Source organism: Syngnathus acus, chromosome 23 (genome assembly GCF_901709675.1).
Source record: "Syngnathus acus chromosome 23, fSynAcu1.2, whole genome shotgun sequence".
Lineage (NCBI taxonomy): Eukaryota > Metazoa > Chordata > Actinopteri > Syngnathiformes > Syngnathidae > Syngnathus > Syngnathus acus.
The window spans coordinates 3,214,277-3,230,243 of record NC_051107.1 but is presented as its reverse complement, the minus strand read 5'-3'; the positions used below and the strand labels follow the sequence as shown (position 1 = coordinate 3,230,243).

Genomic DNA, 15,967 nt, shown 5'->3' with positions numbered 1-15,967 from the left:
TGGCTGTCACGTGATTACTTAATCATCTCAAGTCACCTCGTTAGCGCGCCCTTGTGGGGCGGACATTGTACAATATTCAAAACTAGGCCAAAAAATTAGTGGTATGTCGCCGTTGCTAGGAGACGTTTGTCAGACTGGCGTTTCAGGATATTGGGAGGAGAAGAGGGCAAGTGAAAATATAAGATTAAGGGTCGCCATGGAGACTGAAGAACGTGAAGATGGAGTGAAGCATGAGGGGAAACACCTCATGTTTATGTAAGCATAGCACCCAAAAAAAAGCGGCCTCACTACTACATTGCTCTGACATGAACAAAATGGTGGCTCGCTAAACTGACTTCCCTTGTGTACCCCAAGCGTACACGACTTTGTGGAGGTCTTCTTAAAAATCACAGTGGCATGGAATGGGTTAATTGATCCTAAATGAGGTAATGTGCAGTGCAGCATGGCTGGCGGGGTTGTGCTGGCTCAGCATGGTGTTTATCCCCACCCCACCTCTGTGCTATCGACAGAGCATGAAAAGAACTGCTGCAGTGAGCCGCTCTCATTCACAGCTGGATTAACAGTGTGCTGTCGTCCTTTTTTGTTTTGTTTTTTCTCTCCCTTGAATGACACAGAGGACAGCGGGTCTCCCATCTGTCTGTCCTGCAGCGTGGTCTGTCCTCCCCTTGTCTGTCCTCCTTCTCCTTGTCTTCACTAAGAGAATGACTTGGGGAAACACCTTTATGTGAACTTGTTTTTTTCACCCCCCTCCCATAATTTAATGAATCCCTCTGAAGGTGGACAGTTTCCTTTGTCTCTTGGAAGCTCAGGTCGCATTAGCACTTCATGCTGCTATGAATAACCCATTGACGTATCGACGTGTCAGGGTGTCTCTCCTCGGCCTTCCAACTTTTGTATCTCCGAGCTTTTAATCAATCGGCGCAATCGTCCCGACCCCTTAAATTGTCTGAGTGTTTAGCGCCGGCTTTCACCGCCGATTGATGGCTGAAACAACAGAAGAGGAGGAGGCGGTTTGGCTGGGTGGCTGCTAAGCAATCAAAGGACGCCAGGCGATGACTCAAGAGATTTCTGAGGCGCTGTCTCCTCCGGTTGCCAGCTCGCCCGTCTAGCGTGGCAGACAATTTGCTGACTCCTCGTCGCCTTATCAGATGTTTGCCGTCACTTTGGTTACACTCGTGGACATACTGGCTGTATCATAAATTGGAAAACCTTTCGAATCCAGCACAAAATATTCATTCAATACAGTTCAGTTGTCTTTAACTTAAATGCAATAGCGCTATTTGTTTTTTATTTTGCCTTAGCACAAAGATGTAAATTTGAAAACAAAGATTGGGGGGGGGGGTAGGCTGAGTGCTGTGCAGGTGAGTGTCTCAAAAAATTACACATTATGCGGATACAGTTATTAATAGCAGTGGGAAAGTGCTTCAAGTGGACTGGATAACACATCACGCAGCGAGTTTATGATTAGCTCAGTCACGCTTCAGACTAAATAAGCGTGATAAAATAGAAAATCACCCACACTCTTTGTTTGTAAAGCAGAAAGGTAAACTCGTGTGAGGAGAGCTGTGTTGCCACGAGTGAATGGCGGGGATGACTCAGTGAGTGTGGATGAAGTCGGAGGAGAGGAAGATGTGGGGAGGGGCTCACTTTTGATTACAGATTCTCCCGAACGCAGTGGCTATATGCGGCAATATCGGGAATGAAGGCGACTATTTTTTGATTGCTTTTGTTTTAGAACTCCTAGGAAAGAGCCTGGAACGTAAATTGCTGGAGATAAGCACTCAAGGAAAGAATGAATGCAAAGGGCATCTTGAATGCATCCTACTCTACAGGACTGTCTCAGAAAATTAGAATATTGTGAGAAAGTTCTTTATTTTCTGTCATGCAATTAAAAAAACAAAAATTAAATTAATAAAAGACTTGCAATATTTCAGTTGATTTGTAATGAATCCAGAATGTATGACATTTTTGTTCTTTTTTAATTGCATTACAGAAAATAAAAAACTTTATCACAATATTCCAATTTTCTGAGACAGTCCTGTATGTACTGCAATATGCCAAGGTACATTAAAACAAAAAACTAATTCAAAACTAGGGACAAAAAATATGCTTTAAGATTATGTTAGATTTCAAATTAAACAGGAGAGGACTTAGAATGCATCCCTGGAGAACACCAAATAGATGGAGATCTCATTTTTGGTCAAATGATCTATTGTGGGGGGTAAAGCAGTTATGAAAATTGAGTATAACATAATAGGCCTGGTTGTCCATCAAAACAAGACAGAAGTTCTGCCATCAATCCCAGTTTGAAGCATTCCACTATCCAATATTCAGCACATACATTGCCGAAGGCCGACCCCGCCCGAGTCTACAGCATTCCCGCCTTTGCCGCTGACAATGACGGCCCAACAAGCCGACCCAGGCACTTTCTATTGAACCTGGGGATTACAACCCACTTGTCTTTTTTAGAGGGCCCCGCACATAGGTCGCCGCTCATACATTCACACATCAATGGAAAAGTCCGACACAGGTCCATCATTATGTCCGGGCTCGGTGTTGTAAGTGTGCTGTAAAGAGTTTTAAGACTTTTCTTGCTGAAGTTATAGTTATTCAAATGACTTTAAAAATGATATTTTAAATCCCTGACAGTAACGATTAACGTCATTGGTTTTGAAGGGCCTGCTCAGGCCTGTGTGGGTATAGTGACACCAGTGAACAGGATTACTGAGCAGCTTGACAGCACAAAGCTTTTTCATTTCACCACGGGCTATTTTTAAACACTGTCAAGAGACCAGGGGGCGGGGGGTTATTTAATTTTTCTTTTTCTTAATTAACGATAATGGAGGCGGCGGGATTTTTGCAGCAATGACAGCAAACGATTAACCTAGCATGAAAAAAAATATCATTTGGATTTCTTTCATCTCCATCCATTTTATTTTGAGCAGTCGGTGCATGCTATGTAGCAATAATCCCATTAAATCCCGGGAAGATCATTAATTCATCATTAATGTGGTGGTCACAGTTGAGATTTAAAGCAACGCACAGATTTGTTGGTTCATTTTAATGTATGTGTGCATTTTTTGTATTTATTTGTGTATCTAATTAAATAATGATGAATTGTGTTTTTATTTTGTTTTTATCCGGTCGACAAAATATGGGAAATATCAGCGACGTCACCTCGACTCAAACTTTGCCGAACAAACGTAATCCCATCACTGATTTTTTTTCAGGTGGCAAAGATCCACTTGATTCAATTTCGTGTGATTAACACTATCGATTAGCGCAACTTTAGCCCCGACCTTCAAGCCTCCCTCCAGAAGACGTTCGATACCTCTCGGAAAAGGGGAAGAAGAAGAAGAGGCTTCCTTCGCCCTGTGATGCAACATGCCGACAATGCCGAGAGAATCACAGCTGGCGGCTGGGCTGGTAACCCTTGGATACAAGCGCATCCCCCACCCCCCACCCCATCAGCTTCCCAAATCTTATTCTCTGCTTGTTATGCAACAGGGGTTTACGCCATGTGCTACGGGCTAGTTAAGTATTTATCAAGCCTCTTGTGTAAGCGCTGGACAGGCAGCGGCTGCCAGTTGACCCCCCATCCTAAATCAGTTTGCCTCACATTCACTCTTAAGTACTCGTTACAGCCACCATGGATATAAAAAGTCTACACACCCTACAAATGCCAGGGATTTAAAAAATGACTGATCAATAAAAAAAATAAGACACTTCTGAGAAACACAAATAGAAAATGACATCACTTTACAGTTTGTTTTATAATATTTAGCGTGCTATATTTCATGTAAGCATCCCATGGGTTGATTTTTAGAATCTGTCGTCGTGGTCCGTATTAGCTTCACTCTCCTCTCTCGTTGCTTCCTGCTGCCAGCTGAGGTTTGGACCATCCTCATAATCCATTTTCTCTGACGCGAGCAAGTAGGGCGAGCGGGGAGGAAAAAATGAAAAAAGAAGGCATATCCATCATCGTTCAGGGGAAGGGGCACACGGAGCTGGTCGCAAAGCATGAATATTTAAATTTGGCACCGCTTCTGGCCAGCTCTCCTTACGGAAGATGTTGATGACGAGGGGATCGGCAGAAACCACTGAGATGGAGAAAAATGACCTCAGATTGGCATCAGTGAGGCTGACGAAGCTGACGACTCTACACAAATCTTAAAGACAAAGTATCTTACCAGTACATGACATTAAATAAATGACAAAGAGCTTATTTAGTATTTTGGAATGTAAGCTAATTGTTAGCTAGCTGTGAATCTTTGTAACAACGAGGTCAAGTGTTTAGTCAGGATATAAGATTCGCCTTCGATACTGCTTAACGGTGGCTAACGAAGGCCTCATTTGAAATTAATGGCCGCCACATTAAACAACCCATTAAGGAGGTCCTGCAGCGTGGACCGGAAGCACCGTCGTGGCAATTTACAGGTTGTCACAGGATGTGCGTACGCCTCTGTCACTGTGCCAGCTGTTCCTCCCGAGACTGACGCATCCTCGAGGAATGCGAGCCGTGACGAATACTGGCATAGTCGCGGCACAGAAAGCAAATCTATCTTTAAATCTGACTTCTACACAAATTGTCCTTAGCAACCTCAATGCCGACCCGTTGTCTTTGCCTTGCCGATGTCACCAAGTGCCTCCAGTTTGGCACGACGTCTTTTTCAGTCATTGGTACGCATGACTCAGAAAAGATTTATTTGTAGTTTGTATGAGTCATACTCAGTATCAGGGAATAACCCATTAACTAAGTTGGATTTCCTAATAGGATAGCTCATGATCAACTACCTGCAATATTTACATACATTGTAAAAAGGCAACGATTCATTAACACCAAATAAATATCCATTCTTTGCAGGAACGCCCAGACTTCTCCCCGGCCACATCGTCCTGTTCTTCCAAGGTGTTCCCAATTCAGTTTCTCCTGGAGCTTCCTCCTGATGGGACGTGCGTAAAAAAAACTAGGGAGGGGACCAAGAAGGCATCCTTACCAGATGCCCGAGCCACTTCAAATAAGACCTCATTTGTCTAATTAAAAAAAAAACTCCACTGTGTCCAAACCTATAAGGATGTCCCTTTTTTTTTTATTTATTTAGTTTTTAATTTTATTTTTGTTGAAAGTTGTGGGGGCGGGGTCGGTGGACCATAACCCCGCCCACCTGCAGCGTTACCGTGGCGACTGCCCGTTTACGTGATGACGTCAGATGTATATGAGCGCAGGCGGCGGGCTCACGCTCCTCTTTTACCGCCTTCCGAGCGGAGTCTTTTTCCTCCTCCCCTCTTCGGACCGACTCACTGCGCAGCGCCCGCCTCACCAGCAGCACCCGCCGCCGGCTACATAGCTACGGTAAGCCACGTTGTCCGTGTTTCTCCTACCAGCGGTGCCTTATTTAAGTCACCGTTTGCGAAGTTGTATTTAATCACAATGGACATTTATAGCGGCGTCAGTGGCGGGTAGGCGGCTAAAGCTAGTTGAGTGAGACAGCAGCAGCCATTGAGACCGAGCGTCTCCTCCATGATATGTTAAGGTTCGATTAGATGACACGCTGCCATATTCGATAATGACGACCAACATTGTAATTATTCACGACTGAATATCAAAATGTCACCGTGTTTAAGCTTTCTAAGATTTTGTTGTTGACCTTATTTTTTGGGGGGGCGGGGGGGGGGGGGGGGTAATCGTGGATGAAGTAAACTAACGCGATAACACGGCGGGAAGACATACGATGTAAATTGATAATGGCGGAAGGTGATTGAAAGTATGTCACGCTGACACAAAAAATAAAATGTCTACGTAGTGTTTTAGTAGCGATGCATCCTTCGGTACTGCTAAGCTAACAGGCTATGTGCACCCGACAATGGGGAAAAGGCAAGGCCGGTGGCTAAAGTTAGCTCCTCGTCGCTTGTTGGGATGAACACGGTTCAGCGACGTGTCACCGCCCGGTTGTCGTTTCCCCCCAAATCGGCTTGCGGGTATGTTCCCAATCGATGACTATGATTGTCTCGATCTGCACTTTAACCCGATAGATTTTCACCCCCCCCGTAAGTCAGCAAAGGTTTGCTCCACTTGAGCAAGCAACACGTGGTCGCTGGCAGGAGCAGCGAAAGGGCTTTTGGGACCAGTCGACTTGGCATTCCTGCAGAAGCACCGCAATAAAATAAATTCCCTTGTCATTCCTGGAAAACAAGAAAAATACAACAAAAAACAATTCCGTTGCCTCCATCGATTACATCACCGGAGTGACAACAACGCAGAAACATTTTTAGCAAGGCTTCCTTGTTTATATTCAGTGCTTATTTCAGCAATTATATATGCTAACTCGTAGCTTGTTGTAAGTGTTAATGTCAATAAATCGGAAATAAATCCCATAAATGGTCCTGTCTGATAACCTTTAATCACCCTGCCCTAGTCCAGTGTTAAAATAGCCACGATTTGTTCTCATTTTTTGACTCTCTCACCCTATTTGCAAATGCCTCACTAATCACATTTTGCACATTATCGTATTAGAAAAATGGATGCTCCACAGGCTACTAAAAGCTTTTCAAAGCACTTTTCCCATCAATAACATGGGGGAGTATCACATGCACAATGTCTGCATCCTCGCTTCCCACACCACCTACGCTACAATTGTAGCAGCATTCCTGCTAGCATGCATGCAGTGCTGCTCAAGAGGTTAGCAGGTAAATGGCACATTTTGTTTTTTTGACCTTTTTCGAAGCGTCTCCTCAATCGAACCACCCAGCCCACCGTTGTGAGTTCAACAAAGCCGGGAAGTCTGCTCTCTCCCTCCCTTCTCTTGCATCCTGCGTTAAATGTTTGGGGAAGGAGTGACATTTAAAAGACGCCATCTAAATCCAAATGATGACCGGGAAAGTTCTGTAAACGTTAGCACAGTTGACACATTTAAATAAGCTCGCCTCTCGTGCGCTGTCACAATGGACTTGGGACTACAATGACTGGAGTCATGAATAATTCACAGGATGGCCCATTTGTCATTCAACTATGTCTTACTCATTGTTTTTTCTTTTTTGTCTTTTGAAGCATCGCTCGAAACTCAGCTGAGATGGCAGACGTTGACAAGTGAGTGTCTGTCAAACTTTGACAGCTTTTTCTTGCTGCCGCATGAGGAAGTTTACATTTGAAGCCACGCCCACATGCATAATAAGTCATGTCAGTTGGACACATCATAAGCATCCAGTGTTTTCAATTTTGATAAGACTCTTTGTTTCCATGCAAACGGATAAAATGGCAGATGGTGAAGCTATGTAGAATAATTCTGCAGCCCCGTATTATGGTGTCATGTTTCAGTACTTGCAATAACAACATGGCTATTTGTGTCCACCACCACCTTGAACAGCAAAGACCAAGCTACGATTGACCCGGCAGATATGGAAGATATGGAAGAAGTGGAAGAGGAGGAGACTGTAGAAAATTCAAAAAGCAAAGGTATTTTTTTTTTTTTTGAATTTATTTTTAAATCCTTACATCTCCTGTGGTGACCTAAAAAAAAAAAAAAAAGAAGAATGACATGTTTTCAGATCTTTGTAGTCATATTGAAGCGCCGCACAGGCGTGGAAACAACACAAGGGGTGTTTGGGCCCTTTTAGCCCACTTCGAAGGCAATCCGGGGTTGCCATGGCAACGGCAGAGGCACTTAGTCCCTTGGACACAAAGCAATACAATGTCGAAATGTCTCCATATTGTTACTTCAAATGCTGTTACACAACCGCGAGCTCGATTGTTGTTTACTCGACTTGCTTTAAATACACTCCAGAAAGCATTGTAGCTCACACTATTAAATAAAAGGGAACATTTTAATTGCCTTTTCAGCCAAGCGCCAAGTCGGTCCTAGCTCGTGCTCCATTTAGTTCTTTCCAAAGACTGCCATGGAAATTAATTAGTCTGTCTGTTCACTTACCGATGGCGTTTGCGTGTGCCCACAGCTCGTCAGCTGACGGAGCAGCTTATGCAGAATCCACAGATCCTGGCTGCGCTCCAGGAAGGCCTCGACGGCCTCAACGGTTCACCATCAGGGTACATCGAGAGGTAAGAAGGATTTTGGGGTGTGTCTGCTTCGGAAGCTGCTTAAGTGTCTCAAATTAATTTTGCCGCCATCTTTTGTCTAGTTTACCAAAGGTTGTGAAGCGACGCATCAACGCCCTTAAGAACCTGCAGGTGAAGTGCGCCCACATTGAGGCCAAGTTCTACGAGGACGTCCACGAACTGGAGAGAAAGTACGCCGCCCTTTACCAGCCCCTCTTCGACAAAGTAAGTCAGTACCGCCGCTACAGTTCAAATGTGTAATCTTGTCTTTATCAATAATTTGACCGACAACGCAAAAATGTTTGAACTTCCAGTTGTTGACGATTTGTTTTATTACCTTCATATAAGTTGGATTTTCCTCTACCGTTATGTCATCCATTCAAAAGTGATGAGCATGACTCGGCAGAATCAATTGTGAATTTTTTTTTTCTTTTTTTCTTCTTGCAGAGAAGTGACATTGTCAAAGCAGCTTATGAGCCCACAGATGAGGAATGCAAGTGGAAAGCAGATGAGGAGGAAGAGCTGACAGTAAGTAAGCAGGTACAGGTGATGTCTAAGCTCGCATGACTTCCTTGACCCCCCCTTATTCATTGCTAATATTCTTCTCTTGCGTCCGCCTGTGGGTATGTGGGAGGTTCAATGTAAGCAAAGGTGTGCTCCCAGTAAAAAAAATAATGTCCACCCTTGCTGCAGGATGAGATGAAGGAGAAGGCTAAGCTAGAGGAAGAGAAGAAGGATGAGGAGAAGGAGGACCCCAAAGGCATCCCGGAGTTCTGGTTAACAGTGTTTAAAAACGTGGACCTCCTCAGTGACATGCTGCAGGTATGCCTGGCTGTGCTTTGTCTCCCCCTGCTGGCCAACCTCTGCTAGGCTCACTCTGTTGTCTTCTCAGGAGCATGACGAGCCCATCCTCAAACATTTACAAGATATCAAAGTGAAATACTCAGATCCAGGGCAACCCATGGTAAGTAATACCAACTGTTAGTGTTTTTTTATTCCCCCCCCCCCCAAAAGAATTTTAACCATGCTCTTTTCGTTCTTTTTCCGCAGAGCTTCGGTTTAGAGTTCCACTTTGAGCCCAACGACTTTTTCACAAACACAGTGTTGACGAAAACCTACAAAATGAGGTCAGAGCCCGACGAGAACGATCCTTTCTCCTTTGACGGACCTGAAATCATTTCATGCACGGGGTGAGTATGTGAAGTCCACAGAGAATAATTTTGTTTTGTCGAATGGATTAAATACTGAAACTGTGTCGCTCTGCCACGACAGTTCCACGATCGACTGGACAAAGGGCAAGAACGTCACGTTGAAAACCATCAAGAAGAAGCAGAAGCACAAGGGCCGAGGCACAGTCAGGACCGTCACCAAAACAGTTCCCAACGACTCCTTTTTTAATTTCTTCACACCACCGGACGGTATGCTCAGAAATTGAATATTATTAACGTATTAAATTTTTTGAACTGTTTTTTACCACATATGCTCTTGTTTCTTTTTGTTTTTTTTGTAGTCCCTGAAAATGGAGAGTTGGTAAGTGTTTTTGTTGCTTTCCCAGAAAGAAAAAACACATTTGTCTCCATACTCTGTCAGCCAATGAGTGTCACTCGATCTCTCTCCAGGATGAGGATTCGGAGGCAGTCCTGACAGCCGACTTTGAGATCGGCCACTTCATCCGTGAGCGCATCGTTCCCCGGGCCGTGTTGTACTTCACGGGAGAGGCCATCGAGGATGACGATGACGACGTAAGTAGTCAATGTTTTTTTTTTTTTTTTTCCACTGAGTACGCAATGATGGAACACACATGTATGTTTTGCAGTACGATGAGGAGGGGGAGGAGGCCGACGACGAGGTGAGCCTGCACACGATATGGAATAAAATGGCCAAGATTGTTTAAGTCAGCACGGCCGGTAAAACCGCTCATCTGCCGGTGTCATTTAGGAAGGCGAGGAGGAAGCCGACGAGGAGAACGATCCCGACTACGATCCCAAGGTGAGATCCCTCGCGCGGCACTGCTCGACTCCTCGCTTGTGACATCTCTGCACTTTTTTTAAAAACCTTTCCCTGGGTCATGAGTTTGAACGTCCCTCCATTGCACATTCAAACCACTGGGCGACTGAGCACTGCTTTTGTCAGAATCCATACTGCATCTCATTGCTTGTCATCTTAATTTGACTCCTGGGCTAAAACGACAATTTTAACCACGTAACATTTTTCGGTTGTGTTCACAATAGTAATAGGAGGCAAGCAGCTCTATTTTATTTTTTAAAAGGCAATCATTTCATCTATACAGCATTTGTTAGCGTATTTTGATTTGGTGGCCGCCGTGCATCATAGCTGCAGTGCTTTTAGATTTTGACCCCGACTTCATTATTCTGAACACAACTGTCCTCATCGCCGCATTTGCTAAAAGCAGAAAACTGCCACATCCACTAATTGGGTCGTCACCACATGAACCGGCATGCTGCTCTTGACACTGTACGATGCCCGTGTTTCTTTTGTTTTGCACTCTCCTTTTCCATCATTGTTGTCTTCATCTGTGATCGGTCACGTTTTTTGGCATACTTTGTCAGCTCCTCTTTAAATTTTTCCTCACTAGGTTTAAGTGGTGACAGTAGAAAAATAACCCTGTCCCGGTAGGTACAGCTTGTCAACTGTCAGCTTACTACATCGCCACCCCAACCCTTCACCTTTTTAAAAAAAAATAAAAATAAAAAATGGCTGTCTTCTTTTTCATCTGTCTTGCTGCTGCCGTGCCCCCCCCCCCCACTAACTCATTGGTTTGGTTTTTTTGGTTACGTTTAACCCATAGTGCGCTCTGCATTTGTACCTGTGTGTTGAAGCTAGTTTTTCTGTTGATGTTCGTCATTTCGATTTTATATATTTTTTTGTTTTGCCAGCATTGTTTGCTTTCTGTCGATGGCTGCGTGCTTTTGAAACATCGTTGATCCATTTTCATAATTGAGTTTTAATCCTCACCGATTGCTGCAAAGTGCTTAGAACCACAGAAAATAAAAAATTGAAAGCTCACCCCGAAATAGTCGCTGCAGATTAAACACTAGAGACGTTGAGCAGCTTCCAATGTATTTCCAGTGTGGATGGCACACGGCCACAGAAAACTTACTGAGCAGTTGCCATCACCTCTGGAAGGTTGCCCCATCCGCACAGTGATGAGACTTTAATTAATGCCAACGCACGCTTTGCAACACCCCGTTTCCATTTGGCCGCGACTGCGCAACTTGAGTGCTATTCACTCTCCCGTGTGTCTCAAAATACAGGAGCCTGAAATTAGATTTACCGTCAGATTCACACTACAAACTCAAGCCATTAATATAATAATGAAATAGGTGGAGTATTTTTAGACAAGCCAACATAGTTTTGTCAAATTAAAAAAATATATATTTTGTCCCTATCTCCTGGCTTATATAAATCGCAACAAAAAATCTTTTTGAGTGGACCTCTGGGGTCATTCCCCGTCCTCCACAAATTTAGTTAAATTGAACTGGAACAGTTAAAATAAGCTTTTACTGAAGGGAATATTTTATGCGGAATAAACAGAAGAATTCTCGGCTCCATTAAACTCAAAGCGGTTAACATTTAGGCGAGGGAATAATAGTTTCTTTTAGGCTTTTTTTTTTTTTTTTTTTTTTACTAGCTTTGTTTGGAATAGCTGTTTGTGGTACCTCTGCGCAGCTTGTTCAATGTCGTGTTCTTGTTGGTCTCTTGCAGAAGGACGCGGCCTCTCCAGCTGAGTGCAAGTCTCAGTGAAGTGTGGCCTCGCTGCCTCCAGGATCCAACTGCACTGTTAACAACTTCATTTAAAAAAACAAAACAAAAAAAAAACAACGGGGGAAAACGTACATATATAAATATATATATTACAAAAAAAATGAACTAGTAACTTACCGCCTTATAATGTTTTTGTATTTTTCTTGGTAGACAATTTGAAGGTTTCAAGGTTTTCTTTACAAAAGAACCTCAATAAAAACACGGTAACAATACTTTGAGCCGTGTGGCTCGTTATATAGTATTTTACTAGACCTGTTTTTCTTCTCTGTACATTAGAAAGGATAAAAAAAAAAGCATGATCTTCACCGCTAAACTAGTTCTTGTGAAGTCTTTTTGTGGTATTTGCTCTTAGACAACAGCTGTGATTGCAACCAGATCAAACTCCCCCCCCCCCCCCCCCCCCCCCCTTCCTTATCCTTCATATAGCGCTTCGGCTGTACAGTTCTTACTCCTCTACCAAAACATTCCAGTAAACAACACAATTGGGGTCCATTGGTGAAACACTCAAGGAATTTAACAAAAACCAGGGTATGAAACTAACTACAAGGGTCCACCATTTTGTGCTTCAGGCGTCGCCCCCCTTAGGACTTAACAAGCGAACTGGTCTCTTTTTTTTTTTTGGCACTTGGTAGCACTCTACATCTCACTTGCCTCCTGCATCGCTAGTTACTGACTACAGAACTCGTTTTGATCACTGTGAATGAAAGCAAGGGGAATGTGCGGCAAGTAAACCCTCCCTGCCCCTCATGTGGCCCTCCTCTCTACCTTACTTCATCCATCCCACTGTTTTTAGTGTACCCCCCTAAAAGGCCACAGGAGCAATATACAAAACCAGGAGGGCAACTATTTCCGTTGCTAAAATGGCAAATTTTGCCTGGACAGCAGCTGTTGTCTGGGCAAATCACTATGCTACAAAAAAAATAATGTACTCAATTATTGTATGTGTATGTTCATGATTAAATCCGTTAAACATGACCAAAATGACAAGTTTTGAATTTTTATTGCACCTGAAGTTCATCCTATAGTCAGCAGAGGGCGCCGTTGCACTTATTAAGAGCCGCACAAACTAAAATGAGATGTAAATAAGCGTATAGAACAGAACAATGAACTGAACACAAAAAAATAGTATTTTGTTAGTTTTCATTTGGATGATGCTAAAAGGAAACATTTAAAATAATTCTATAATGTAGTCGTGTGTTTAATAAAATGCATTGAAGATCAATTGAATTTTGTGTCATTCCAATAGAACAGAAGATAATTGTTCTGGTGGATATAGGTTCAGAATTTTATAATTGGTTGTAATGAAACTAATATATAATTGTTTGCCATTTTTTGTACTTATAATAAATAATCAACTTATGTAAGGGATGAAGAAATTAACCACTTATTTTGGAGAATTGTTAAATTAAAGACATTGCTCAAACAAAGTAGCTATTAAAGTGGCCCACGTGTATCTCCAGTTCTATTTGTTTGATTTTGTAGTAGGTTGGGTCGCTTTCTGGTGTGGGCGGTTCATCTACGGACCCCTCCCCCGCCCGTCTCAGGCAACCAGGCAAGCCCACCCAACCTCCACTTCCATTACAACCGACCTGGCCAGCCGTCACGTATGCCTTCATCTTCTCCGGGGTAGACCTCCGCGTCTGTGCCCTCTCCCCAGGAAGGAAAAAAAGTGGCAGGCTCGGAGTGAGCATGTTGGAAAACGGCAGGAAGGTGTTCAAGGAAGGCGTGCTGGAGAAGAGGAGCGACGGCCTGCTCCAGCTGTGGAAGAAGAAGCTGTGCGTCCTGACTGAGGAAGGCGTGCTGCTGCTGCCGCCCAAGCAGCAAGATCATCACGTCCAGCAGCAGCAGCAACCGCCGCAACCGCACCACAACCATCACCACCACCGCGGAGAAGACGCGGGCAAAGTCAAGGAGCTCCACTTCGCCAACATGAAGACCGTGGACTGCGTGGAGCGCAAGGGCAAGTACATCTACTTCACCGTGGTCATGTCCGAGGGGAAGGAGATCGACTTCAGGTGCCCGCAGGACGAGGGCTGGAACGCGGAGATCACCCTGCAGATGGTCCAGTACAAGAACCGCCAGGCCATCCTTGCGGTTAAGTCCACCCGGCAGAAACAGCAGCTGCTCGTCGTGCACATGCCCGGACAGAGCCACAAGACCTTGCGGAGCTCGCCGAACGTTGCGTGACCTGCCCGGCAAGTCAGGCGGACATTCATGCGCCGTTTGCGGTAAGAAGAAAAAAAAAAGGAGGTTGGGGTCTGGGGACGACTTGAGGAATCCCCGTGTGAATTGGATCTGGTCCTGGTACCTTTGATTTTGGATTCCCTGGCTGTCGACGACCTAACTTGTAGTGTATGACTTGGTAAAAAAAAAAAAAAAACATCTCTTACATGACGAACACTTAGGCCCACTACGCTACTTTATATATAGAATAATAGCCAAACAACTATTCATAAAGTTCCTTGGGTTTTCTGTATCGGTCAATTCAATGACGACACTGTGGAAAGATTTATAACGTAATATTGCACTTATTTGAAACGATATGCAATAGTATTTTCATCTATGCAGGTGTTTTCACGCGAGAACAATTTACCTTTATTAGTGTTGCTATAAAGCCACCTACAGTACATACATGTAATTTCACTTTTAAACATTTTCCATGTTACATTGCTGCCAAACTGGGAATTTAGTTGCATGTTCGTAAAGTTAATTAAAGCTAATATACATCCAGTAAATTGGTTAAAAATAGCCTCACCCGCCACAATTTGCTTGGGAACCACTTTGTCTAGACTGGTTAACAGAGTTTTTATAATATTCAGTCTAATTTGTAGCAATGTGTCTAATTGATTCTGTCCACAGGTTAATTGGACACTGGGCGATAAATATCGACTCCCCACCCACCATAGTCGCATCAACACGAGGACAAGACCACCCCACCCACCCATGTTCCCATGGAGCCCCTCACTGGACTTCCTCCCCTAAAGACTCATGGACTAACTAAAAAGCATGTGAGAAAACAAAGTGCGGTGGACTGTTCAGTTATTTATTAGACATGTATATATTTTTTTCTATGAGTGTGTGCAATGCGATGTCTGTTATTGGAAATAAGCCTTTATTTGTACTGTGGTTGTCTTATTAGCAGGTAGGTCGTCATCATCGAACCAAAGATTCATTTTCAGACGCAATTTTGCTTGTTTAATGAATGGGATAATTAGCCACGGTAGCCTGAATGGAAGTCTTAAATCTGATGTTCGCTAATGAACTGACGAGTATTATGTTCAAGCTACGGGGGTTGAGTGGTGGTCGGGGTGCTGTGAGAAGCTGATAGAACGCCGCCATTTTGTTGATTAACATCCGTCACATCCAATATGGCTGCGCTCGTCCACGAGCAGGTAGCATGTTAGCTCAACTGACGAAACGCCCCTTCACAAGAGTCAAACGCGGACTGTGAGTTCAGTTAACTCTTTTCATATGTAAACAATTTCATATTTATCGTTGTTTGTAGCGTTAGCCTGGCGCTAACTAACTTTCTTGTGTGTTTAGCACCTCGCTAGCGCTTGTCCCATCATTATCATTATACCAACACCGTCCCCGACAAATTTGTGTTTTATCTGTTTTTAAATTACTAATATATTATGAAACACGTTTTCATAATGTTTTTTCTCAAGACTATTTGAGGACTCTGTGCTTATATTTCAAACAAGTGCAGTTATTTTAGGTGCCTGGATGAAGGGTTTAGAAATTGCTCGCTGTGGCATTTTAAATTATTACTAATATGCTCATTTCAAACCTTACAACTACAAATGCGCTTATTATTTGGCACAGTGACTCATTGTCCCATTGTTATGATGGTTTTCAACGAATTATATTCCACCGGTAGCGCAGGAGACATTTTTAAATATACCCTATTCACATTTATTTTTGTGAACTAAAATGGTATCTACAGCTTGAATTTGTATAAATAATCATATTATGAGCCGATACGAGTCACTGTTTAGCAAGCTCCAGCTGTTTTGCCCGGTTGTGAGCCTCGCCTCTGCCGTTTTTGATTAAAAACTTTGTTTTAAAGCACAGTCCCCTAAACAGTCCACAACTGCCAGTTAGTTCAAAACAATTTCGAAACCCTTGTGC

The 15,967-nt window shown here is 43.5% G+C and overlaps 2 protein-coding genes across 4 annotated transcripts; both read left to right on the top strand.

The window, feature by feature from the left end:
• Positions 1-5,202: 5,202 nt before the first annotated feature.
• On the top strand, positions 5,203-12,811 carry nap1l1 (nucleosome assembly protein 1-like 1). 3 transcript variants are annotated; one of them, XM_037242936.1, is made up of 16 exons: positions 5,203-5,353; positions 7,049-7,087; positions 7,365-7,453; positions 7,951-8,053; positions 8,134-8,275; positions 8,498-8,590; positions 8,744-8,872; positions 8,943-9,014; positions 9,101-9,240; positions 9,323-9,468; positions 9,561-9,580; positions 9,670-9,792; positions 9,867-9,899; positions 9,989-10,039; positions 10,647-10,683; positions 11,777-12,811. In XM_037242936.1, exons 2-15 carry the CDS (start codon positions 7,071-7,073, stop codon positions 10,650-10,652), a joined length of 1,164 nt encoding a protein of 387 aa, XP_037098831.1. In that variant the 5' UTR covers positions 5,203-5,353; positions 7,049-7,070; the 3' UTR covers positions 10,653-10,683; positions 11,777-12,811. The 3 variants fall into 3 exon arrangements, with proteins under 3 accessions (XP_037098831.1, XP_037098830.1, XP_037098829.1); XM_037242935.1 differs by lacking the exon at positions 10,647-10,683 and having other exon boundaries at positions 8,498-8,578; positions 11,777-12,590; XM_037242934.1 differs by lacking the exon at positions 10,647-10,683 and having other exon boundaries at positions 11,777-12,590.
• Positions 12,812-13,357: 546 nt separating this feature from the next.
• phlda1 (pleckstrin homology-like domain, family A, member 1) lies at positions 13,358-15,325 on the top strand. The gene is made up of 2 exons (XM_037242937.1): positions 13,358-14,064; positions 14,696-15,325. Exon 1 carries the CDS (start codon positions 13,526-13,528, stop codon positions 14,021-14,023), a length of 498 nt encoding a protein of 165 aa, XP_037098832.1. The 5' UTR covers positions 13,358-13,525; the 3' UTR covers positions 14,024-14,064; positions 14,696-15,325.
• Positions 15,326-15,967: the final 642 nt, after the last annotated feature.